The sequence below is a fragment of the Zootermopsis nevadensis genome, unplaced genomic scaffold, assembly GCF_977971745.1.
Source record: "Zootermopsis nevadensis isolate Lab colony 2312 unplaced genomic scaffold, Znev_1.0 Znev_ptg000031l, whole genome shotgun sequence".
Classification (NCBI taxonomy): Eukaryota; Metazoa; Arthropoda; class Insecta; order Blattodea; family Termopsidae; genus Zootermopsis; species Zootermopsis nevadensis.
In genome coordinates, this window is record NW_028259163.1 from 6,020,614 (window position 1) to 6,047,317 (window position 26,704).

The 26,704-nt window shown below is 35.4% G+C and overlaps 1 protein-coding gene across 1 annotated transcript; it reads left to right on the forward strand.

Annotated features, from left to right (window-relative positions):
• Nucleotides 1-26,103, forward strand: udt (protein undicht). Its single transcript, XM_022084291.2, has 12 exons — nt 1-249; nt 2,646-2,882; nt 5,080-5,237; nt 6,888-7,035; nt 8,473-8,682; nt 10,331-10,547; nt 11,562-11,716; nt 12,846-13,085; nt 14,004-14,110; nt 16,200-16,341; nt 18,517-18,703; nt 20,062-26,103. Exons 1-11 carry the CDS (start codon nt 204-206, stop codon nt 18,690-18,692), a joined length of 1,836 nt encoding a protein of 611 aa, XP_021939983.1. The 5' UTR covers nt 1-203; the 3' UTR covers nt 18,693-18,703; nt 20,062-26,103.
• Nucleotides 26,104-26,704: the final 601 nt, after the last annotated feature.

Genomic DNA, 26,704 nt, shown 5'->3' on the forward strand with positions numbered 1-26,704 from the left:
CCATAGCAATACCAACACAATATTTCATCGTTTTTACCTGTGGTTGTAGTTGCGTCTTATTGCCTATCATAACCTAAAGGCAGAATAGATATTAAGTGCTTAAATTTTAGTGTTGTGCTGTGTCAGTTAAGTGTTCATGGGTTAGAGTTTTATGGGTGGAATTACTGCCCTTTTTATTAATTAAAGATACTCTTTATTTCGAAATGGTTTTAAATAACATGCCACTCCTTGTGTTACTACTTTTTACATGTGAGTTTATATACACGACGATGCTTTCATAAGAATGTGAATTGTTACTGACATGGTCTTTTTGTATGCGGTTCCTATAACTGCACAGAGTAATTAATATAATTGCCACCTAGTACGGTAGTTTTAAGAAGTGGGTAGTTGGCAATTTCTGTCATCGTATACCAGTAAATATGAGTTGCGAAGTAATACAAAATAATTCCAGAGTTTGTTGGGATAGACGTTGAAAATATTCTTAATTTAATTTTAAAAAGGCGCTGCCCAGTCATTACTGAGGCGAGATTAAGTTTCATGATCTTGTTTGCAGGCTTTACGTATTGAGAAAATGAGCGATAACAATAAAGACAATATAGAAATACAATCCCCAGATTTAAATTACAATGCCTACTGTGACTGAGGCACAGTAAAACACGGAGTTTGTCAGTGTTCAGTACTTGGCCGTCAGTTTTCCGTATATACAGTATAGTATTTTCTTTATTTACACCGATACATTTCCACTCTATGCTATGCCCAACCCAAAATTAAACATAGCAACAGAATCATCAAAGAAATCCCAGACTACAAAAATGTTGGGGACATATTTGACCAGAAACAAACATGGAGAAAACTTATTGACATAGTAACTGAAAAGACTTACTGAAGATTTGCAACGTCAAAATAAGTAGAGCAAGAATTTAGTGGGAATGCTCAAGATATGTGCAGCACAACATTCAGAATACACACAGAACCAGTTCTATATTATGGTACCAGCTTACCTGCACAGTTGTAGTTCTGAGTATAGACTCTCAAATGGCAGTTGTAATGGGGGAATAACTTATTTAGTATCTCACAACAGTAGATAATCCAAACAATATTTTTTGGCATTACTGTTTCTCTGGGCTTCATCTATTGTTCTGCATGTTAAAAATTAAGCCTTTCCATTTTTGGGGCTGGCTGTACTGTCATCTTCAGGTGAAACTATCTGTTCTGTTAGGTTCAATACAAGAGGCTGATGCAAATCCTTGGGCCAGTCAGCCTCAGATGTTTTAACAATGTACCATTTTATCACCATGTTTCTGAAACTTTGCTGTGGTGAAATCTTCCTTCTTTGCCTTCTGTTCAGTTTGCATATAGTCACTTCTCAGGACTACCTTGTCATTGAAAGTTATAAAAGAATACAAATAAAACATCCATGCTGTTGGTTGATGTGAGCTGAGCATGATTACCATGTTGGTTTGTATAAAGTTATATCCTCCTCTCATGTAGTGAACACATATTCTAAGATTCTACAAACAGTGCCAGGATTCAGATTCATTCTAAATAAGCCAGAGCTTAGGGTCTGACGTGAGGGGATTCAAGAAATGTATTTTCATCTTAATTATATTATTTTAAATACTATCGTTCGTTAAGACATTACACAACTTAGTACTAGTTGAAAGTGATGGGGGCCTGTGCAGCAACTATTAAGAACTGGAAAGAGAGGTTAGGAACAGGTATGAATGAGGGAGATGTTTCACATGTAGTGATAAACACATTACTGAATGCCATAAGAGAGAAAATGTGTGATGTAGGAAAATACAGGATGACTAGAGTATACATTGTGTTTAGTTTAAAACATTTCAATATGTAGTGAGGTGATAATAGATAAATTTGTGTCTAGACTACTAGCATATCTAACAGTAAAGTAAAGCCATCCCGTTACACACCATGTAGGTCGTTTGAGGGGAGTAGAGGTATAGCTCCTACTCTTTCTTGACCTCGGCACTAGATGGGGGTGAGTGGTCAGCATCACGCCCTGGCCACGCTTTACCCCTAGGAAAGGACCCCGATACCCATTGGAGAGAAGGCTGGGTGGGCCCCAGAGCTGGTCTGGACGCAGAGGCTAGAGGAAAAATCCTCTGCCCCCGTCAGGGATCGAACCCATAGTTAACAGTACCATAGTTTGTCGGCATATTGAATGATTTGCTTCAGATAATTGAGATCCTACTGTAGAATTTGTGGATCTCAAAATACAATATTTTTATTCCTGCTAGGATCAATAATGCTGGAATTTTCTGTGAAATTAATTTTATAAATAAGTACAATTATGAAATTCAGTGCATTTTACATATACAGTTGACTCTTAATCTTTTTGTATGAATCTAGAAATGGATTCTGGAGATGGATGCTATATAGATATGTTAATAATAGTATTTTATGTACCATATCCATATCATCATGTAAGGATCATGACAGTGACATTTGGGGGCTGAATATCTGTTTTGATATGCATTGGAGCATCTGTGCCCTATATGTTCAAGTATACTGAGTTGTTTTAATAACTGCTTATGTTATAAAATTACTAATTTGATCAATATGAAATAAGTAGTAGTTTTGTTTACCTTACTGTAGTTTAAACATTCTTCCCTTTTTTATTTCAGTTCACACAACAGCAGGGTGTACCATTCCATTTATAATACGGGGATCATGGTTTTCATGGGAGAATGGTCAGAATACATTGACTGTGATTAATGCTGAAACAATGACTCGTAAAGGATATTGCATTGCTGTTAAAGAAGATTACCATGTTAACTATACATTTGTTTTTCAAGACAATAAATGTTACCACTGTGTTAAGCTACTGGTCAGGACTGTAAATGTGTTGGAAAAACTTGAAAGTAAGTATAAAGCTTAAATGAGGTGAAAGTTGCCATCCCGTTTTATAAGTGCTTTCAATCTTTAGGCCATAGTAAGAATTTTTATTATAGTAGACAGTAGAATCTTGAGTCTACTGCTTTTAATAGTTCCAGCATTTGACAGTATTTTTAACTGACACCATGGAGCAATCTTTGAGAAGCTAATAATTACTCTGTCAAGAAATTCGCCACCTCTTATGGAACCCAAAGGTTTGCTACAATGTATGCAAAAGAACCTGCCACTGATTTCTGTCTTGAACCAGATGAATCCAGCCCATAGTGTCACACACTATTTTTAGGGTCTATTTTAATACCATCTTATCTACACATAAGTCTCCCAATTGCCGTTTTCCCTTCAAATAATGTGGATTGTGGTTTCCAGGGTTTTGACACCATGTAGTCTTGTAGATGATTACTGACATTTCATAGGAATGTACTACCTCCGTCTTCAGGGTAGGAGAGGTGATATATTCCTCTGAAGCATTGGTTATGAGCTGTAAAAGTACACGGTGCCACAACCCATAAGACTGCCTTCTACTATATGATACTGTACTGTATCTGCTAAGTCATAGGCATTCTTGAAATATATAAATAATTGATGTACTGTCTCCTTGTGCTTACTTTTTTCTCCAGCTTGGAATATCTGGTCTGTATGTCAGAATTAAGGCTGGTGACAAGAATTGGCAAGAGTGATATTCCTTGATAATTAATTCTTTGAAGCTAAGGCTCATCTACATAATATTTAAGAATTCAGTCCGGACCTCAAAGGAAACATACTTCTCCGTTACAAAGATTAATTACGTGACATAATATACATAAACACAAAATGCAGCATTACTAATTGTCAAAGTAGATGTTTCATACATTTACCACTTGGCTTTATAGGGTAATACACTTTTATTCTAGTTTTATAGATAGGTACAGTAACAGATTTGTGTCACTGCTCTGGAAATTTTTCCTTGTTCTGGAAAGAATAAATAAGTTTCTGGATCTCAGAACATGATGCTTTACATCTGGCTTGGACTACTTCTGTTGATCGTTGATCAGCACCTGGTGATTTAAAACTTTTAGGATTTTAGTAAAAATCTGAACCTTAAAAAACTAGCTCATGTACTAATTGTCTCATCATATCTGGTATGTCAAAAATCCTGTGTACATGTAGTAGCTGATTGTAATAGTTTTTTTGTCCTGTTTAAAATATTGTGGAATCTGCAAATATATTACTGTTTTGATCATTTACCATATTCTTGGTTGGTAGCCCTTTATAAATTGATTTATGCTTCTGTATAAATCTCTGATTTTTTTTATTCTTACTGTATCTTTTAACCCATTTAATTTTGTGCTTAAGATTTTTGCTTCTGAAACTTATAGTAGTTTTTCTCTTGCATTGTTCAAACTAGTTTCTTCATTTGGGATAGATTCAGCAACCATTGACATTAAATCTTTTTTTTAATCTTGCCATTCTTGGTCAAATCATAGTTTATGCTCCTTTAATTCTGTTTGGCTGAAGATTTGTTATTATTGATATTTTATGTAATACTAATGAAGCCCTATTCATGTCCACATTACAATCCAAGCTTTCCAAAGCAACAATTCTATTCAAGATTTTAATATGATCCTACTGTTCTTAAACTTTCACACAATCTTTCCATATAGAATATTTGCATTGTTTGTTTACATCTCTCACTAACTTTTGTAACCACTCGTCAGTACTACAGTCAGAACTTCTAAAAGATCGTACACCAGTTATGCTTGAATGAGAAGTCAAGGTATATTTTTTATTTCATAACTGCTGTGATATGGGAATGTTGTGCTTTTTGTAGGATTTTTGGTGTGGAAATATCTACAGGTAAATTTAAATATTTAACCAACTCCATGGAGCCAAGTCCTTCGTGAGAAGCAGTTACTCACCCACTCAAGAAATTACCAACATTTTATGGAACCTGAAGGTTCATTACCATGTTCACAAGAACCTGTCACTGTGCCTGTAATACATTTGACAAGTATCTAGTATGAATTATTGTGTGGGATGTAATTTTTTGTTTGTCCTGACAAATTTTGTAGTAGTACAGTAGATAGATTGACATTTTTTTCCATTGGCTTACTATTCATGAACATCATGCCTCTGAAATATATATATTAAGTAAACAATGCTAAAGTTTTGTTGTTTTTCCTGCAGCTGGCTGTGTGAATTTGGCTCGTGATCAGGAACCAACAGTTGAGAGAGTATGCAGGGACTTAACTCCTGATCAACATATTGTAACGTTGTTTTCGGAGAATTATGTCCCAGTCAACTGTCGGTCTAGTTTAGAAGGCGTTTGGCAGTTTGCTTATCAGGTGTGTTTGAAATTATATAATTAATTTCCTGTTCGTCCAGAAGACTTGAATTGTCTCATAGAAATTATACAATGCTAAATGCTTGTTAATATTATAATTTTGAAAATTTTGTATGAATACCTGTATATCTGGATAATGTCTGTGATTCATGCATTTAATTAAAGCTTTTAAGAGGGATTTAGGCATCTTAATCATCAGATTTATTTATAAGAGCCTAAACCTGTACCATGCTCAGGGATGAAAGGACAGGGGAAGATCTAGAAGCAGGTGGAAAGACCAAGAACATTTTGAGCTTTAAAGGAACAGGTCTTGAGACCTAACCATTGATGAAATTTATGATGATGATGATGATGAGGTAAGAATGGTTTAGTTCAGGGTGGTCCAACCTTTTTTCCTTACTTGGGCCAGAATAATTTTCCTGTTGGACCCAAGGGCCAAGAAACCCCTACTGTCACTACTTTTACATTGTCATTATCTTTAATAATACTTATTCAGAAATGACAAATTACCATTTCATATGCTGAAATATAAATTTTATTTAAGTGTGCACAAACTACTACAGAGTTTTATATTAGTTTAAATTTGCTCCTGCAACAGTTTGTATCTCTCACAGTTTTTAATTGGAAAACTTACACAAATTATTTGAACTCCTCTAATTTAACAGCTTGTATCTAATAAATTAACAATTTGTACCAGTAGAATGTGCATCTTATGCTTTTAAAGTCAGTGGCTTTAGTGACAGCATTGAGCAGAATGTTCTTTTACCAGTGATGGAATATCAACTTCGAAATAAATTGGTTTGTACTAACTAGTAACAAATTAACCAATACTTTTGCGGGCCGGATTACAGGTGGTCGCGGGCTGGATTCGGCCCACGGGCTGCCAGTTGTACCACACTGGTTTAGATAAAGTGCCTTACCCCCACCCTCCCACACATACCATCTTAAAGTGTAACTGCTCATGAGTCAGGGTCAAACACCGTCCTTGAGTCTCATTACATTGTAGTTTCTGGAAAGTACATTAGAAATTAATGAAGTGCTGTGTTAATATCCTGCTCAAGATGTGTGCTTTTCTCTGAATAGCCATCTTTTGTATTTTCATGCTGAAGTATTTACCTCAACTGTCATCAAAATACATCTGAAATGATAGTGGTAAGCTTCCATTTGCACCAGTAATTATCTGTATAACCTTCACCTTTAGATCTTGTATGAGTTGTATTTTTCAGTAGATATTTTGTATTTAAGTTTTTTATGCTACTTTCGATGCCATCATTATTTAAAAACTAATTTTTATGAAATTTTGATGGAAATAAATTTTTGCCATCCAAAATCTTTGTTTATAAAATTGTTTTCAAAATGGGATGCTTGTTTTTTTATCATAAATAGTATTATTTCTATTTCAGAGTAATGGAATCTGCTTGTTTGATGTTCTCCATCAATATAAATTACATTCGAGTACTGATTAAGGACTGCCAAGTGAAGTGTATCGTAATGCCAAGTGCATCCAACATTTTAAAACACTTTTGTGTATAATGATTTTGATAAATTTTATGAAATATCATTTTAATCGAAGTACTAACAAGTCGTCTCTCATTATCATCATCTTTATTATTTCTTTGTTACTGTATGTCATGAACTGTGTATGTTGTAGAATCGTTTCCGGTTTACTGGAGAGTGCAATAATCCAGACGCGCAGATCCGATCATGCCAGACTGCAGGAACACAGTTTCTTATAACAAATCAAAAATTCAATATTACATACAAGAAATGCCCAGGCATGACTGGAACATTTGATGGAGGTAAGTGTGATAGGTTTTAATTTATAATAAGTAAAATTTTAGGTTTTCACAGCGGTGAGTCTGAAGATTGCTGTCTTCTGAGTTGTTGCACTGTGTAGTCATCAGGCCCTGCGTTTACAATTTGTAGAGGTTACCTCTGTGGGAGGCAGTGGCTCTGGTACACCAGCAAACCTGTTGATGAAGTTGATCTACAATAGGCTTTGAGTAAGACAGACTTTATCTGGCAAAGACGAAGTGTCTGGAAATGCCAGAAGGAAGTTTGAAAAGTCCAGGGTTGCACCAGGTGCTTATCGAAACCAGAGTATGTGGCACTACCCTGTTCCAGGGAAGTGCTTACCAGGATGCCTGTAAGGCTCGGGTCCTAGGGCAGACGCTGATTAAGGAGGTCAGTCCTCTCCAAGGATCCAGTGACTGTGACACTAGGGGCCTCCATTGAGGCCTTGATTATGGTTACCAACAAAAGAGCTTGGACAGCTTCCATTTGAAAGTTGGTTCATCTCAGCAGAAACCCAACAATTCTGGAATACCACCTTGGGGAGCTGACAGTTTCAGCCAACCCAAGGTATTCTGTGAAGACATGTTCCATAGGCAGACCTCATCTGGCAAGGACCAGCCATCTGGAAGTACCATGATGAAACTTAAAACCAGGAAGAGCGAAAGTAGTACCAGGGAGATTTCCGTCTTCTGGGTTGTTGCGCTGTGTAGTCTGGTCGATGTTAACCAACGTTTCAGAGGTCATACTGCCTCCGTCATCAGGGCGATGACGGAGGCAGTATGACCTCTGAAACGTTGGTTAACATCGACCAGACTATACAGCGCAACAACCCAGAAGACGGAAATCTTCATACTCACCGCTGTGAGAACCTCAAGTCTTACATAGTACCAGGGACTTATGGCACATGGGGTATGTGGCACTACCTGAATCTAGGGAGGTCCTCACCAAGATGCTTAAAAGGCGCTGGTCTTAGGGCAGTACCCTGGTTACAGAAGTTTACATTTCCTCAGAGATACAGGGACTCTGTGAGACCAGCAATAAAAGACCTCTTCAACACATGGCTTCCATTGAAATCCTGCTGTATAGGATACTGTGTTGTTCATGGACGTTATGGGGCTCCTAGTGAATTAAGTGAACAGGGATGCACAAAAGATAAAGAAATGGTCATGATGCAGGGGTTGGTTAGGTGCTCACCTCATTTACAATCATATCTGGGTAGTTCCTTATGGCATGACATCGATACTATTTTTCATCCAAAGCTGTCGAGTGGTTGTTGAGTTGAATCATATGGACTGATACATGACCAGCCTCCATGTGTGTTTATTTCATACACATCATGCAGAGAACACATAAAATTAAACATGCCATTGTTGAGACATATTATGATTTTGTTTGACGTCAGTGTCCCTATGTGTTGATAGCTGTTTTTCTTTCATTTACAGTGGTGGAATATAGCTGTCTTGGTGATTGGTTTGTGGATAAAAATCACTTTTTTGCCGTTGCTAATACGAAGGAATCCCGGAAAGATGAAAAGTATCGGTGTTTCCTGAAGAATCGAGATGATGACTTGTATATTGGAGTGTCCATAACAGCAGAGTGCAACACTCTGAAAACGGTAGAGAAAAGTCCAGAACGGCTGCGAATTACCCCAGGTATGTGAAATACAGGCAACTCTCGGTTTGTGAACGAGTTCCATTCCAAGACGTTCGTTACACGTTTTTGTTCGTTATGTGTATCTTGCATTCCCAAGCTTTAACAATACGTATCTTATACGTTAGCAGCCATTTTAAAGCATTAAAACCTTGTACTAATTATCCTATAATTTTCTGATAATTATTGTAAAAAATACATATTTGAAAAGTTTATTTATTCAATTCTTACACTTTTGTTCACTATATGTTTGGCATTTCGTTTTATAAGGAACTCTATCTATTGGCGACTTGCAGAAATTTTGAATGAATTGTGGCGTTCATTATAACGAATGTTCGTAAATCATATACAAAACTGTAATGATACTGCTTATTGCTTTTGTTCCATTATGAAGTTAGAATGTTACACGAATTACTGAACACAGGAAACAACCAAGTTTTCTTCTTATCTTTATTTTGTACCACTTATATGTAATGATAGGATTGTGCTTCAGAATTGTAAGTGCTCTGGAAAGTTGGAAGATGCCGTGCAAGTTGTCAGTAAGTCATTTAAAAGAATGTCTACAAGATATTCCTATCAGTTGGTACTGCTGTGAAAAAAGCAGTTGAATCTGTATGAATGTGTGTGTAGCTTTTTAAAATAAATTGTGTAGTTTAGTCACATCTGGGAGTTTTATGGAGCAGATGGAAGTATTTGTCTATGCCAGTGCTATTCAGTTTGGTACACAAGTGAAATGCTTTCTGGTGATGATAGCAGATGAACTCTCATAGCACATTTGAAATTTGGTGTCATGACGGCTTATAAAGATGCACAAAAATCCAGGGGTCAGCAGACTTCATCTCAGTTCATGGAGTGCTTGATTGTTACACTACAGTAACTTTAGTTTATATTTAAGATATAAGGCATATAATTTTCTAGTCACTGCCTGCAGTTTCTCACTTATGCTATGTGAAGAAGTTTGTTTAGTCCTGCAAGTCTTGTATTTTTTTTCCATCGTCTATGGTCAAGCTTGACCGTCGTGACCCCTTTATGGAGTTTTCTTGTGAAATTGCCACGGTGGTTTCGCCTTACCTTCCATGGCCAGTCTTTACCCACCAGACTAGAAGAGGAGACGCGGACAAACATCCATGCCTTGAGTGGGACTCGAACCCACTGTCGCAGCAGCCAGCACCTCTTGTATGCAACTTGCATTTACTTTGAAGATGACTGTCTTCTGGTATGTTGTGCTTTGCGGTCTGCTAGAAGTTTACTGACATTTCAGAACATTTCAGAGGTGCTGGCTGCCTCCATCATTAGGGCTTTGTGTCTCATTACCGTGTTAATGGAGAGGATACCATATTCCCCCCATTGTTAGGCATAAGGTAGAAGCAGAAGGGTGCTTCTGGCCTAAAAGTGGAGGTGATGTGTTCCCCTGAAATGTTAGTAACCATCTACAAGACTAAATGGTATCAGAAATAAGAAGATCACAATCCACAACATAAGATACAAACAGAAATGTTGCATGCAAAATAAGTAATTTCTTTTCTTTTAAAAGCTTATTTGAAAGAGAGGTATTTACAGAAAAGTAGATGTGAAAAGTTTTTATAATCCATCTTTAATACTTAATATGTGTAATTGATTATATAATAAACTTGTTTTATTTCATTTTAGTCAAATCGGAGGTTGTTGAACCTGGTTGTCGCCTCCCACAGAATTTCAGTGGTGATTGGATCAATACTGCAAACATTGATGCTGATATTTTCATAAATGAGACACACATCATTGAAACTTGGTACCCGGATGAAGGTCGGTACAGGAGGACCATTTATGTGTGTCGGCAACAAAGGGACACTCGGTATATGATGGCAAGGCTTACAGTAGATGGCTGGTAAGAATATTACCTAAATTACTAAAATTGCTACAAACAGATAAGAGTAAAGAAGATGTATGTCTAAGCAGCACATAATTCTAACCTCAGGAATAATTTATTCTGGCACTGGTATTTTTGTGGTTTCTCCATTCCCTTCATTAGACTAGAGATCTGCCATGAGCCAGATTTTTAGAATTTTACCCAGCCTGGCCTGAGAATTTGTCTTGAGCCCTAAGCTTATTCTCAAATACGTTTTCCATACATTAAATTGGCAGTTGGGTTTGCTGGGTTTTTGGACTTTGTCCATCGTCCAAGGTTAGAATGTATACGTTTTGGAAACCAGATCTGTTTTTGTCTTCAGGTGTATGGGGCAGGGGCAATGAGAGTTAATTAATGGATATACTTGTTGACTCCCACCTAGGAGTTCAATTCTAGAGCCACAGATGGTGCTAGCAGTGGATGGAGGTTGTTCAGCAGAGAGGGGTTTGAATTTCATTTCCATTGGAGGATTGGGTTTTGAGATTTGGTTTGATGTATTTTATCTCCTCCCGCACTTTGGTTTTTGTCTTGACTTTCACATGTTTTCTATAATTTTTTATTGAATGTCTTTCTGTTGTCTCTCATTGACAAAACCTGACCTCAGGTGTTTACACTTTTTTTGTGTCAAAGTGTCTTTTTCCTGTGTTAGGCACAAACAGTAGGTCTACTGACACGCTGTTCATTTAATACAGTTTTAGATGTATTCATGTAGTGAGAAAAAGTTAAATTTAAAATGGTAAAATTGGATTACATAAATATCCCATTTGGGATATAAGCTTTTGAAGATGGCTGTCTTCTGGGTTGTTGCCAGGAGACAGCCATCTTCAGACTCACCGCCATGAAAACCTCAAATCCTATGTAGGATATAAGCCTACTTATGTTTCTAACATGAGTCATTCGTTTCAGTTAAAACAAATTAATGTTTGCTGTAACAAGAAGTTTTAAAGTGTCCTGTGCCATAAAAATAAGAATTGATTTTTCTCTTTCATTCAGTCAGAAGGACTACGTGTGTTTTGACTTTGTACCCCAGCACCATAACGTTATCCGTTACCGACGTGGCATTGCTGTCATCAAAGATGATTTCCACACTGTTTGTTCATGGGTACAGTTTAAGAACAAGGAATCATGGAAGTTTGACTTATTTTTAGGTAAGAATTTATGTCGATTTGTTACGTAGCCGATATGGAGTCAGTTTATTACCTAACCATAACAGAACCAATCATCCATTTTAAGAAAACTTAAGTAATTAGTAAGTCCTTTTAATACAGTCGTGCCTTGAAGGCAGTTTGTACTTCTGTGGCTTGCATATTAGCCTTTAATAAATTTGTCTGATATTAAAAGTTTTAATTTAAAGCACAGGATATTATTGCAGTACTGGATAGACGTGGAACTGAATACATTGCTTCTTATAAAAGGTTCATAGGGTATAAATGTTTTAGGAGCCACATTTCTATATAGGCAAAGTGTATGATGTGTGATGTGTATGTGTTGATGACATTTACAATGTGTTGGGATGTGAACTGTATTGATCATTTATAAGAAATTGTTGAAGTTCTATACTTGATGTGTGACTAGCTTTTGTATGAAGTGATGATTTATCATGTCGGTGCTGGTCTACTAGGTTGAATGTCATGTGGTCTTGTATGTGGATACCAACATTTTGGAGTAACATGCTGTCTCATTCTTCAGCCCTGAACCGAGAGAGATTATGTTTTGTTTTTTCCCTGAAACGTTTGTATCTGCCTACAAGTCCACAGCGTTATAACCCTGAAAATCAACACTGATATCTTCATTGCTATGTAAACCTCAAATGTCATATGATAAATTATTCTGTTTGTGGATCTTGGGAATGAGGTTATGTTAATCAGCAGTTGCCAGCTGCCATTTTAAAAGAGGATTTCTTTACAGATACCAGTTTTCTTCAATTTTACTTTTATATGGAATTTGAGATCTGATATAAAAATATCTTGTGTTTTCAGTCCAGCAGTGTGTACATAAATGTATGTAGATGAATAGTACTAATTATGTGATATATAACGTTTTCACATCACATCATAAGGTCAGCACATTTCAAAAGGTTATTGTCGCTTCTTCTCTTGCTTAGACAGATGTTTGGACACTGCAAGTGAAGTGGACAGACATTTGTAGTTAGGAACAGTTAGCTGTAATACATGAATGTAATGCCTTTCTCTATATTTACATCTGCTGAATTGCAAGTTGTTCTATGCATTATGCATGTAGGAATTCATTTATAAGGACTATTTGTGTGTTTTACAGCAAAAAATCCAGTGCCTGTGCAGTGTCCAATAGCAGGGAAGTACAATTTTACTCAGCGTGGTGATGTGCCTTTTGAAACTCGTATTTTGGGTGGTGTTACGCTTTCTCCTCGTCCCAACACGTACTGTAAGCAGAACATATCTGACTTCTCAGTATGTGATACAGAACAAAAGGAAATTTCTATTGATGAAACATATTGTCTCAGTGTTGATCACTTAGGCAGACCTGTCGACATTTACAGTAAGTACTGTGATAGTATTACTTTTGAAATATGTATTGTGTATGCTAATAATGCTAAGCTTCTGTATTATAAATAAGTATTATTTTTGAAAGAGTGTACTGTTGACCATTTTTGGAAAGTTAATGAGTTTTTCTTCCATATATGTATAGTTTTTGTACTCTTGGACTGTAACAATGTCAAGACTTCTTGAGGAGTTACTTGATTTCATTCAGCGTCTATACAAAGTTGTTATATGATTTGAAGCTTTCACGGCGACGTAACTCAATAAAATCTTCTCGGGTGATCAGCTGTATCAAATGGTTGAACAAGATTTTATTGACATACAAAGTTGTGTTTTTTATTATTACATAAACTACTTAGCACTTAAACAACCTGTTCATCGTCTCCATTCCTCTCTATCTCGTGCTCAGGTAGACCAGTGTCTGGTGGTATGGCCATATAAATTCCTTGAAAATGTATTTTAGGCACTTTCATCATACACATCACAGTATAGTCAGATGTCAAATGTCATCGAAGATTAAAAGCAGGATGAGTTTTAATTCTAAGCATTATGTGCTACCTTTCTTTCTCACTCTTAACTTTGAGGGAAGAAGGACATTATACATTTCATGTCTTTGGTTGGCAGTTCCTGCAGCAGATATAGCAGCACAGCAATTTAACACATATTTTGCACCACAAGGCAGTTGCATTGCAGTAGTAGGGCACTACACAAGCTTATGATGTTTGGAGTCTGAGATAGATAATGGTATTATTCAGACAAAGATGATCTCTTTAAAAATTTTGTGCTTCAAACTCATTTATATTATTATTAATGGAGTCATGAATTTTAAATTACAATATTCTTCTGTTACTCTGTTTCAGAGTGTGTTGTGTACGTTTAATGGTTTTCTACACTTTGTACTGTCGCATGTTTACAGGTGACCCTGATTACAAGATGAAGTGCATTGGTTATTGGAAGGAGAATCTCAAATCATATTTGATCACATTTGATGAGTTGGATCCTTTTAGCAAGTACCGTTGCTGGGTAAGGAAATTAATCTGTTTTATCTATTATACTTTGTGTCTCATGTATAGAATGCCCCCAAAAGACGTATACATACATTCGGTAAATTGACTGCCTTTCAACATGAATATTCATATTTCAAGAAGACCAGTCCAAACAATAAATATCCTGAAACTGTGTGTCCTCACCCACATTCCTCTGAATCCAGTTGCAAAACTCTAGTCTGTGGTCATGATCATCTTTAATCATGACATGCAATAACCTTAGCATGTAACATTTCCACTTGGCTCTTTTGAGAATCCACAGTGTAGAAATCCCAATCTCACTAGCACATCACCATAGATATTTCTTTGGCTACCATGTAACACCATAGCAGAAGTGTCCTCACTCGTTAAAGTGCAAGGTACCAGATTGTTGCTTACACATGTTGTTCACAGTATCTTTTACATCTCAGATTTATCTTATATTCTTGTAATTATTCGTCTTTTTGGGGTATGGTTTCAAATGCATGTGTCCACCATCTTTGCACTGCAAAGCATATTCTTGAATTTCCAGTACTTAAAAATTGATTTGCGCTACTGGAAACTCAATCAACTCTCCACCATTTTGTGTATATGAATTATGGGAAAAAATATTGTGGTGCCATATGTTTAGTGTAGACCACACTAGGTTCCCCTTATAAACAACACACAAATTGATAACAAGGTTAGTATTCTGTGTTACAGTGGACATGTATCTTTTTGTAACAACCTGTACATCCGCTGAAAGATCCAGTCACTCACTATGAAAAGTTGACTGGTACTCGGCTTGTCAAAGAATAGCCTTTTTTTTGTGAAACCTGAAGGTTCATCACTGTGTTCACAAAAGCCTGCTACCAGACTATCCTGAGCTTGCTGCATCCAGTTCAGTCCATCAATTCCTATCTCCCTAAGGTCCATCTTAATGTTATCCTCCCACCTATGCCTAGGTCTTGCCAGTGGTTGCCTCTCTTCAGGCCTGCAAACCAGTACCTTGTAAACACCCCTCCCCTCCCTCATGCATATTGCATGTCCCACCCACCTCATTCTCCTCAGTTTGGTTGCCTTAATATCAGTTGAGGAGCACAGACCTTGAAGCTCATCACTATGCAGTTTTCTTCATGAAATGTCTTCCATCCTCTTAGGTCCAAATATTCTCCTTAGCACCCTATTCTCATACACCCTCAGTGTACATTTCTCCCCTAGTGTCAGTAACCAAGTTTCACGCCCATACAAAACTACAGGCAAAATTATAGTTTTGTAAATTTTAATCTTTATGGTTTTAGACAGCAGATGAAAAGAAAAGGTTGTGAACTGAGTGGTTGCAAGCATTACCCAAATTTAATCTGCTCATAATTTCCTCTTCAATCAAATTTTGTCACTCCCAAATATCTGAACGTTGCCACATTTTCAAAGGATCCATTAGCTGTTATTATGTTATGATTTTGCTGTGCATTTTGGTGACATCAACATGTACTTAGTTTTCTCTGTGTTTACTTCTACACCACTTTCCTTCCTAGCATCACTTAGAGCTTCTGTCATCTTCTTCATGGTATTGATGTTATCCTCCAGTAGATTTGCTTGATCAGCGTAGACCAGAAGCTGATGCGTGCCATTCATTTTCATTCCCACCTGTTTTTCTTGGACCTTGTGAATGGCATATTTTAAAGCAAAGTTGAAACACAATGGTGATAAAGTATCTCCTTGTTTTGACAATTTTGAATAGGATATGTGTCAGACAAGTGTTTAGCTATACGAACTTTACCATATGTAAGAAATTGTCAGTATTAGAATTTTTCTAGTAAGTTGGGGCATGAAAATTGATTCTGAAGAAGCGCTGACTCCTAATAGATTCAGTCTCCAAATGTTAATGGTAATAGAATAGTAAGTAAACAGATCTGGACCATTTTACTTCATCTTTTTATGTTTATATTTTGTGTTGTTTTCATCATGGTTAACAAATTTTAGTCAACCATCTGCATTGGAAATTATAAATCTTATGTCAGAAGATTTGTATTTCACATTTTCATTTGATCTTTTCTGTCATGGTTTTGTTATTGTTTTGACAATGAGTTTGTCCATCTTTTGTGTAGGTATACCAACGTGCAGATCTGAACCGTGTGCTTATGTCTCAGGCAATTGGGCCTTTCTGTGACTTAAAACAGGATGTGACAAGCTGGAATTACACAGAGGGAGCAGCTGTAGCTGTGGAGATGCAGGAATATGAACGAGAGCGTGAGTATATGTAATGTGTTTGGGTGTGAGCACATGCATTTTTATCCACTTCCGTGTGCCAGAAGAGGAAAAAAATTTGTTTATGTGCAGATTATGTATATGTCGTTCTACCCCCCAAAGCACTTTACTGTAGCATGTGCTGTCATATCTGCAGTCACACGTGTCCTGTACTTCCCTAAATACACTTTCATGTAAAATGTCTTGTCACACAATTTGTAAATATTGACTCCAAAATTTTTGTGTTTTGTCTGGAATTTATCCATCCTTTGAAAAGTATTAAACTTTGTTCACAGCCAGATGTTCGGAAGGAGCAGTTGTTGTTCAACAAGTCAGACATTTCTCAGTTTCCATGGTCTGTCATAGTTCAGATCCTTTTTTGTCAGCAGCATTGTCATTGTTTGAAAAGTGTAGGAATATATTAAAACACTGGGGTTCAGTCCTTGTTGATTTGGGTGTCACATTCTACCCTTTGCCAGGTGTGTCGCCAGTGAACTTAGAACACCCATGTTTTTACTGCCTGTCAGTTGTCCCAACTTGTACATCCCTTTGAATGTGAATGGGGTTGGTTAGTTACACTTCTTGTGTCAGATATGGTCATGTTCAGCCCTATTTGTCTGACCCATCAAACTACCCTGTTTGGACACTCCTTGGTGGGGTGAAAGTAGGGAATGTTCTTTCAGGTCATCTTCCTCCTAGTCTGTTTCATTAATCTTGATCTCTTAGCTATTGTATGACAAACAATCCTTTCCTCAGCACACGCAGTATGAAGTTATTTTTAGATTGCATTAGCTGTATGAAATAACATGTAATATTTTCATACAGTGCAGACACTCAAAGCTGATTTTAATTCTCAAATAAACTCCATCACATTGAAGGGATAAACCATTCTGCAACCAGGTTACTGACAAAGAACTCTCAGAAAGATTGTATTCATTTTACTGTCGGGGTTGGCAGACCAAACAAACATCGATATAGCAGTTCTAAGCAATGTACATTGAGACTCCAAGACTTTCTACCACTGTAAATATGCAGTATAAGGTTAAATTCGAAAATTATCGATTAAAACATGAAAAAGTAATCTAAATAACTGAAAATAAATGGAAAGTAAGTGTGTATATGAAGACTAGTAATTATGAAGCTTCATAATAGAGTTTTTATTTTGAGTTGTTAGCTTAAGAAATGTGGTAAATACACCATATTTTGTAACATTCAGAACTTTTGGATGGTTGAAATTCAAATTGAATCCACACATACACATAGACCCAAGAATTTAAACGCTGGACTGTAAAGGTTAATTTCATTTCAATTTTCCTCAGTTTTAATAAAGTGTTCACTGGTTTAGCCACACAAACTGATACTGTTTTGATTAATAATGGGATAAATTTGTGCATGATGTCTCTTCATTTTTGTCTCTGTTTTCTGTCTCATTTTAACACCTCTCACGTGCACAATATCTGTCATGCAATTATTCTACTCAAAACTGCATTTTTGCAACACAAGCAGGCAGTGTGTGATAGATAGTATGCGCATTGTGCTTGATTGACATGTAATCACTGCAATCAGTGACCAGTGACTTTTGAACATAAAAAAGAAAAATTTAGATGTGTTTGGTACGTGAAGTTTATTTAATTTTAAAACTGTGATGCAGCTTATGAATGAGATTTTATTCAATTTTTATTTTCTTGTTAAAAGTCAAGCACAGCTTATATTCATATAAGTTTTAAGATTTCTGTCTTCTGGGTTGTTGCCCTGTGTAGTATATAGTTGATGTTTACTAACCTAGCCCTCTCCACTCAGTTGGCTCATTCATCGCCCTGATGACGGAGGCAGTATGACCTCTGAAACGTTGGTAAACATCTACCAGACTACACAGCGCAACAACCCAGAAGACAGAAATCTTCATATTCACCGTTGTGAAAACCTCAAATAATACATTATATAAGTTTGTTATATGTACCTCCATTAATTTTTGTGGATCACTAAGTTTTATTTATATCATGTTATCTATCTGTATACATTTTGCTTGAAGAATCATAAATATGGCAGTAATAAGCAATGGAAAAATTGATCTTCCAAATTATAGGCATAATTAATTTGTGTCATGAAATATGTGAATGCACAGGTTTGTGCATGTGATCAACATATGTAATAATAGCTAAAAAAAATTGTTTACAGGGGACCAGTGTCCTATGCATTTTGATGATGGCAGTAACCCTTGGATACATTCAGAGAATTATGTGCAGGTTTTTAAGTTTGGCACCAGTGCAGCTGCTATATTCAGTAACATTGCTGGAAGCTTGGTCATGTTTCTGATATATTACATCTGCATGAAGACTTTGCTTGTTGGCTGAATCATTCAAAGGTAATTCTGTTGTTGAAAGCTTGATTGTGTTTGTGATATACTTTATCTTCATATGTTGCTGATTTGAGATGTGAAGTCTGTGTAACAGCATCGGACAAAGGCCAACCTTTCTTCTTTTAAAATTCAGGAAGAGTTCCACAGAGTTCTTCCTTTTCTCACAGTGTATTGAGACACATCGCATACGTGAGCGCGTGTGCCTAAAATAAAGTGTGTCCTTTATAGCAGAAGATGCCTGTTGCAACTTTTATATACCATGAGCTTAATAGGCAGAAAATGTTAATAGTTAAGATATTGCTTCCATCTTCAGGGTTGAAGGCAGTATGTTTCTCTGCCATGTATACATGCTCTTATGTTAAGCTGAACTGTTGGTGTTGTGTCACATTGTCATATTAGTGATAAATATTTGTGCAAATTGATTTAATTAGAAATCAGCGACTTCAATAACAACATATACAGAGTGATAAAGAAGTTACAGGCAGTGTTAGTTATTCCAGTGATAATGAAATAAAATGGAGAATCGGATGAGGATGATGCATAGTGTACGTTCACCAGCTAAATGATTCTCTAAACTGTGGAAGTAGGGGAAGAGATCTCTATATTTCTTGGAAGTGTTGGTAGTAGAGGATACTTATTGATTAGTTTGTAATAATATGGTAAAAAAGCCAAGGTTTTCTATTTGAAACTCTGCTCTTTCCTCAGTAGTCAATTTCTGATGAACGAATGAATCAGTAGAAAATAAATAAAACAATTAAAATGTATATTCATGCATCATATGTCAGCTAAGAGCATTCAGAATGTAAAGGAGCAAAGAATGCATATGAAAAATCTTTGCATTCAGAATACACCTTTCCAGTCTTAATATTGTTAATAGGAATGTGACATCTGTAGATTCGTTCAGAATGTGCTAAAACAATAATTATAAGCCAGCCATACTTACAACAGTTGAACTGGCATTATTTGCTAGCTGCTAGGAAAAATTGGGACTGTCTGTCATAAGTGAGATTTAATGCTCTTAGGGCAGTGAGTTTAAAGATTTTTGTCTTCTGGGATATTGTGCTATGTATTCTGGGAGATGTTTTCCGTTGTTTCATCACCCCGATGATGAGGACAGAAGGTACTTCTAAAACATTAGTAAAATTCTATCACGCTGCATGCTGCAACACCCAAAGAGGAGAGTCATCTCAATCTGCACTAACTTTTCTCTAAAAGTTTTAGAAGATAAGGATGTCTGTAATTTTAACAATTTTAGAGGAACCTAAATCATCAGCTTTAAAAAACTCTTGATGCTGCATGATGCAAAGGATGGATCTAGTTGAACTATGCTTGTTTATATCTTTATTGTTGGTATTTATTTTCAGAGTTCATCTTTGATTTAGAAGTCTGTCAAGCTAAAGCATGCAGAGATTAAGAGATGAAAGAAGAAGTATGCGTTTTTCCCAAATGGATGAACTTCCTGATTAAGTAATAATTTTGTATGATATTATTATATGAATTGGGATATAGATCTGTTTTATTAAAGCAGTGTTAACATTTTAAAGTAATCAAATAATGTTTAAGTGTGAGGTAAGTATTTTTTTTTTCTCTTTTTTATTTTGAAACATACTTAGATACATAATGCTAATCAAAAACTATTCCCAGAGTAAAAGACATGGTAGTTAATTTCACAGCCTTCAATTTACACATATTACACTTTTAAAGTTGTACTACTAGGTTAATTATAATTAACATCTGCTTTCAGATGTACTTTTGTAGGCATATTAAGATTTGACAAGCAGTAATAGTTTTTATATGCTCTAACCAGATCACTGACTTTTATATATTTGTGTATACAATGTAATTTTATATCACCACTGCCACTCACTTATGCTTCTAGCAAGAGTGGATTTTTATTGTATTTTATATTTATGTAACATAAACAAACATTGCGTCCAGTGGAATTATCAAAATAGTCATTAAGGCCAAGATCTTTTGTACTTACTGAAATCATTGATGATATCATGTAAACATGTTACATGCATATAACTGTAGAATATGGGAAGTGGTTCAGTTTATTCTTTGATATCGTTATCTTATACATTTTTAGTTTGAATTGTAGTCATCATTTCTAATGAGTGGTAATCATTAGCTGCTTTTTAATTTCCTCAGAAAAATTATGTTATCTGTTTTAGACATGTTAAATACTCTGCAATCCCATGAAATGTAAAGAATTTCTGCAGCCAGGTGATTGCTACAATTAAGTTCGATAATATCCGTAAATGTTTTTAAGCCAAAGTACATGTGTAGTGATCAGAATATTCGTAAGCAATCATGTTAACATCTGTCGGGATTACTGAACTCTAAATATGTGGTTAGTTTGGTGTAGTTTTTAATTTGATATAAAATTAACACTATTTGTTTTTGTTTTTTTTATTATTATTTTGAATTAGTACAGGTTTTAGAAGTTTAAATTAAGACCTGCCACTTTAAATGTAATTTTTAATGGAAAAATTATATAGGTAGTTTTTTTGGCTATTTAATTGTAGTTTTTACATACTGAAATATGGTTGTGTGGTTATAAAATTAGCATACTTGTCTGATAAAGTATTAATACACATATTCTCATTCCATCACCGATGCTGCAATGAGTAATTACTCATCTCTTTGAATTAGTAATGAATGTGTGTGAGTACTTGATGACATTAATTTTAGTATTAAGTCGTGTTCTGTTATGCTGTCTGTTCTCTCTCATATCATTCCACGCCCTTACTGAGGCAGGTACAAACATATCTCTTCCTTTTCCATCTCTTTCCGTCCATAAACCCTACCTCTAGATAATGTATAAACAGTATAATTAAAAAAGTGCAATGAATGTTTATGATAAAGTAACCCCCTTCTGGCTGATGCTTGGGTTTTTTTATATAAAATATTGTAGTATGGTGCTTCTGCCTATTTTATTTTCATGTAACTGGGAACAGTTTACAACACTACAGCATGAGTATTTTTCAATTCAGTTCATTTATTTAAGTGTTTGCCAACAGCAAGAAGCCAAAAACAGGCAAACACTGATAATAAATATATATAATAATAAGATAATGAAAAATATTACACAAACAGATTAGCTAAATATATACATGTACAATATTAAATATAACAGCCAAATACAGGTGTACCCAAAATAAAAAGAATATTATACACAAAGAAAAATAAAAGCAAATCATCCACGTAGGTAAACACTAATATAAATGTAAGGTGCTGAAGAAATACAAGGAACAAAATAATAGCAAAAATTAAACTACAAGCAACTAAACTATCTAGATCATTTTCCTTATTGAGAACGTGCCCTCAAAGGAGACAATGTTTGTGCTAAATATGTCCAAAGATTTGCATACGTCATTTGCAGCGATGACACACTTGGCTGAAAGACTATGTCTTTGCACACTGCTCAACTAAAAGTAGAAAATTCTCTTATTTGCCTTGCCAGCACATGTATACCAACAGTGTCCATAATGGAATGGCAATTTATTTTGCCGTTAAAGACTAACAAGAAATAAAGCATTGAGATGATATCTGGAATAAAGTGTTATAAGATTTAAAGTAGATAAAATCAATTCATATTGACACTGTTAATGAATGTTCTGGTTATTTGTCGCTGATTGAGAAAGTTTTTCATTATTATTATTTTAAAAAGTATAAAGATGATAGTCAGTGTTTAGCAGCCAGTAAAGTATCACCAAGAGATGCATACATGTACCCAAGTCAGCAGTGAAATAATACATAAAGCAACATTAATAGTAATGATGATTCAATTCTATTCATTTATTAAAGTGCTTGACAACAGCCAAAAAGGCCAATAACAGCCAAGCACTAGCAACAATACAAAAGCAAACAAACAAATATATAAATGAACAATATTAATTTATTGCAAAATAATAAGTAAATGCTGATGATAATAATAATAGAGGTATTACAGTCGTGCACAGGATTACTGGTGTATCTAGTTTTGACATAAATACGTCTATATGGAAGGGTCATTCCGCGAAAAAGTGACAGAAAAATGCGTAAGATCCCTATCAACAAATCGACGACAATGTGTAAATATGGACCGACAACAATGGTCAGCTTACGTGCATTGTTATGTTACTAGGAAACGTCATCTGTTTACTCGGTGTTGTGTTACATTACTGCCATCAACAATCCGCTTTCGTAACAAGATGGATGACATTGAAGTTAACATTACATAACTTTACTTTACATTAAATTACATTACATTACAGAGACGTAAATATAATTTAAATACAGAGACGTATTTACGTCAAATTCTCCAGAACCGTGGTTCCACTGTAACTTTTTTAAATCTTCTGACGATAGCATTGTTAAAATGCACATGAAGTATTTGTTGTGGAGTATTTCTGTATATTATAATTTAGTGTATGAGTTAAGATTGTATGTTGTATACCTGTTCTGCGTACTTTGCAAAGAGAATTTTCAGAATACCGTCCATTTATAAGCTTTACTAGAGTGCTGTAATATTTTTATATAGAAGTAAATAGTCTGTCAACAAAGAGAAAACATATTTTTCAAATTATGAGTGGCAACTGAAATATGTTTATAGAAAAGTGTTTTACACTTTCAAACATATTATAGAAGTTGTAAATTCATATAAGGAGCATAAAACTATTTGTGTCTATGGGCTTGAAACATGGTGTTTAAATATTAAGAATTTTATAGTAATGCATTTCAATGGAAGTGATACACCGTTTTAAATATAAATTTCAGCATTTTTTAAAATCAATTTCATTGAGAATTTTAATATATGTAAGTGTGTTCACTGTTTAAAACTGAGTATTATGTATGGATATAGACTGACATACATTCCAGTTTGTTTTACATTTTTATTCTCTGTTGAACAGTTCATGGATAATGATAGCTAACACCATTTGTAAATGTAGGTGGGGCAGATTTCATTCATCATTTAAAGATGTACTAGTTTCCTTCAGTTTATTCAAACTAATGTGAATTGAAAGGCAAGTGTTTGTTTGCCATTATATAGGAATATTAAAACAAAGTTACTTCTTAAAAGTAACACTTGTTACATATCGTACATCAAGATTGATGCTCATGATTCATAACACTTTCCATTATGCGCAGTAACATGGCCAGTGATAAGGCTTTAATTTTTTCAGAAATTGTTTGTTTGAGATTATTTAAGTATGCCAGACATGTTTGAAACACTGCTTTTCAAGTAGTCACATAAAAAGAAATCACATTTTGTCAGCTTGGGCAAAAGTGCTTGCCATAGCGGGAAATAATTTGATGTTCAAACACAGTCAGGAACCTTTCCATGTCTCTCATTGTTAAAATGCTGTCTGAACATTCATTGCATTCACTTAGTATTATCCCCTCCCCAGAGCTGCCAGAGTACTGCGTAAATCAAAATAATGAATGAATGCTGGCTCACCCTATACATACTTTATGAAATCACCAATTTATGTAATTATCTGGGGATCTTTAGAATATATCTGGATAAAGCCAGGTTATAGATAACGGTTGGTATGTTGATATTTTTCCAGATTTCTTTTTTGAGGTGTGTTCACAATCCTGTGGAGTGACTATAAAAATTACTCCTCTTCACAAGTGTTACCTGAAACTAATTTATTTTCGAAAATGTTGTACTGGGGTATTTTATGAAAAACTGTCATATGAGAACATTTTGGTAACTTTTTGCATTCAAGCGTAAGAAACCTAATGGCTGCCATTTTGTCACACACCCGCTTGAAGTGCATACATTAGTAGTATTATATGCACAAGAGTAGGTGTAACAGCAGCTGCAGTGCAGTGAACTAGAAAATAGGTTTCATTACTCCTCAGGAAGTAAGAATTTTCTTTCCCACCACATGTTCAGATGGCTTTTGTGACAGTTACAGTAGCTGTCACCAAATTGCATGCTTTAAGGCCATGGAAGGATTTCACTCCTTTACTGCACAGCTCAAAGTCAACAGTACAGTGTTGATAGCTTTGCTATGCTGCAAGGTCTGAGCTGTCTTCTGTATGTAACTGGAAACTCAATAAATGTAGCTTTACCAAAACAATTGGAGAGATACATCCTGTAAAGCTCATATCCAGTCATATTTATAACTCTTAAAGTATAGTTCATTTATTTAACAATGTAAAACATAAAATGTTATATTTTCATTATATTTAAATAAATCACTTCTGGCTATTTTAATAAAACGTCATAATGTAAAATTTCCTTTACATTCATTCAGAGAATGCTTAAAATACCCCTGTATGACATTCTGCACTGAATTTCACTTAAAGAGTATTTATACTAAGTAATAAGATTTTGAATTGTAGGGCAAATGAAGACAGACTAATTCATCAAATTCCAGAGTATAAAATTTGTTCCCCTTTTGAAACAGAGGAATATTCCTGAACTATGATACCAGTTAACATTACTGAAATATGAGCAAATCTCGCAGGTTAGTTGTTTGTGGACTGTTATGTTATTCCATAAATTAAAAAAATTAAAATTCAAAATTCAAGAATTATGCTTGTAGACCAATTTAAGTGGTTGTAACATTACCATAACTTTTCAAAGAAAATTTGCTGCACCACATACTCAAAAATATGCAAAAAAAATGGTCCTTGACTATTTCCAAGTTTCATATTTTACCCTCATTCTTAATGATTGAAACTAAACTGAAACTCTCCACCTTTGAAGGAATTGAGAATTATTACCAACATAAAATAAATTAGGTGTAACACAGTACCTCATCTGTCTTTTGCGTTATGTCTACTCTGAAATATGCATAAGCAAATAAACAGGTCCACAGATCTTTTATCAGTTTGTTATACTGTTCATGGACAAATTTAAGCAGAAGATGGCTGCCTTCTGGGTTGTGCTATATAGTCTGATAAAAGTTTACTGAGCTTACTCATCACCCTGATGATGGAGGCAGCAAGAACCTTTGAACATCAGTAAACTTCCACCAGACTACATGGTGCAACAACCCAGAAAACAGCCATCTTCAGACTAACTGCAATGAAAACCTCAAATCATACAAATTTAAGCAACTTAGACACGTAAATGCTTCAAGATCTTTGTTAATTAAGAAATAAAAACATGTATATTCCTCATTAAAAGGTCAGCTTTATTGACATTATATAAAACAAAGTCACATGGAAAGATAAAGTTAAATATTGATGTCTGATTTATGTATTGTACACTGCATGATGATACTTGTAAAGCAGTCATTTTCAACCAGCTTTTATTGGATAGAAATGGAAAACTGCACAAATACATGCGATAGCTGATGCCTTACTGCATTAGAAACTTAATTTATTAGATAAGTAGGGAAAAGAAACTCCAATGTGGCCCATGCTCTGTAAAAAAGTTGCTCATTAAACATTCTTTTAAACTGGCTGGAAATAAGTACTTATTTATTTGTGGTTTATTTAACGATGCTTTTTCAGTAGCTCAGACTGTATAGCATCAATTGAGAGGGTGATAGTGAATTGGAAAGGATGTGGAAGGAAGCGGTCATGACCTCATTTAAGGTACTATCCTGGCATTTGCCTGGAAGGACTGAGGAAAACCACAAAAAACCCAGTCAGGATAACTGGTCTCTGGGCCAATATTTGAATCCGGGACCTCCGGAATACGAAGCAGGAGTGTTAACCACTCAACCACGACGTTCAGTGGCTGGAAATACAAGGTATACACAAAAGAATGGTGCAGTTTCAAAAGTTAATAAAACAATTATTTCTCAACATACACGATTAGCGGCGGAAACTGTCCAAGTTTCTCATGCGTTAATAACAATCCTTCAATGTGTGCATCCTGGGTCACACGACACACATCCACACGGTAATCAAACTCATCCCAGACCCGGTGTAGCATGTCCGCTGTAATGGCCTGCAGTGCATGCGTTATCCGATCACGAAGTTCATGGATGGACGTGGGCAATGGTGGTACATAAACGGTCTTTAACGAACCCCCAAAGAAAGAAATCACACGGTGTA

Excerpts from the sequence above, each read along its gene's own strand:
- udt (XM_022084291.2), top strand. The coding sequence starts at position 204 with ATGGTTTTAAATAACATGCCACTCCTTGTGTTACTACTTTTTACAT. Across the intron at positions 2,883-5,079 it reads TGTGTTGGAAAAACTTGAAA|CTGGCTGTGTGAATTTGGCT; the intron begins GTAAGTATAAAG and ends TTTTTCCTGCAG. Across the intron at positions 8,683-10,330 it reads ACGGCTGCGAATTACCCCAG|TCAAATCGGAGGTTGTTGAA; the intron begins GTATGTGAAATA and ends ATTTCATTTTAG.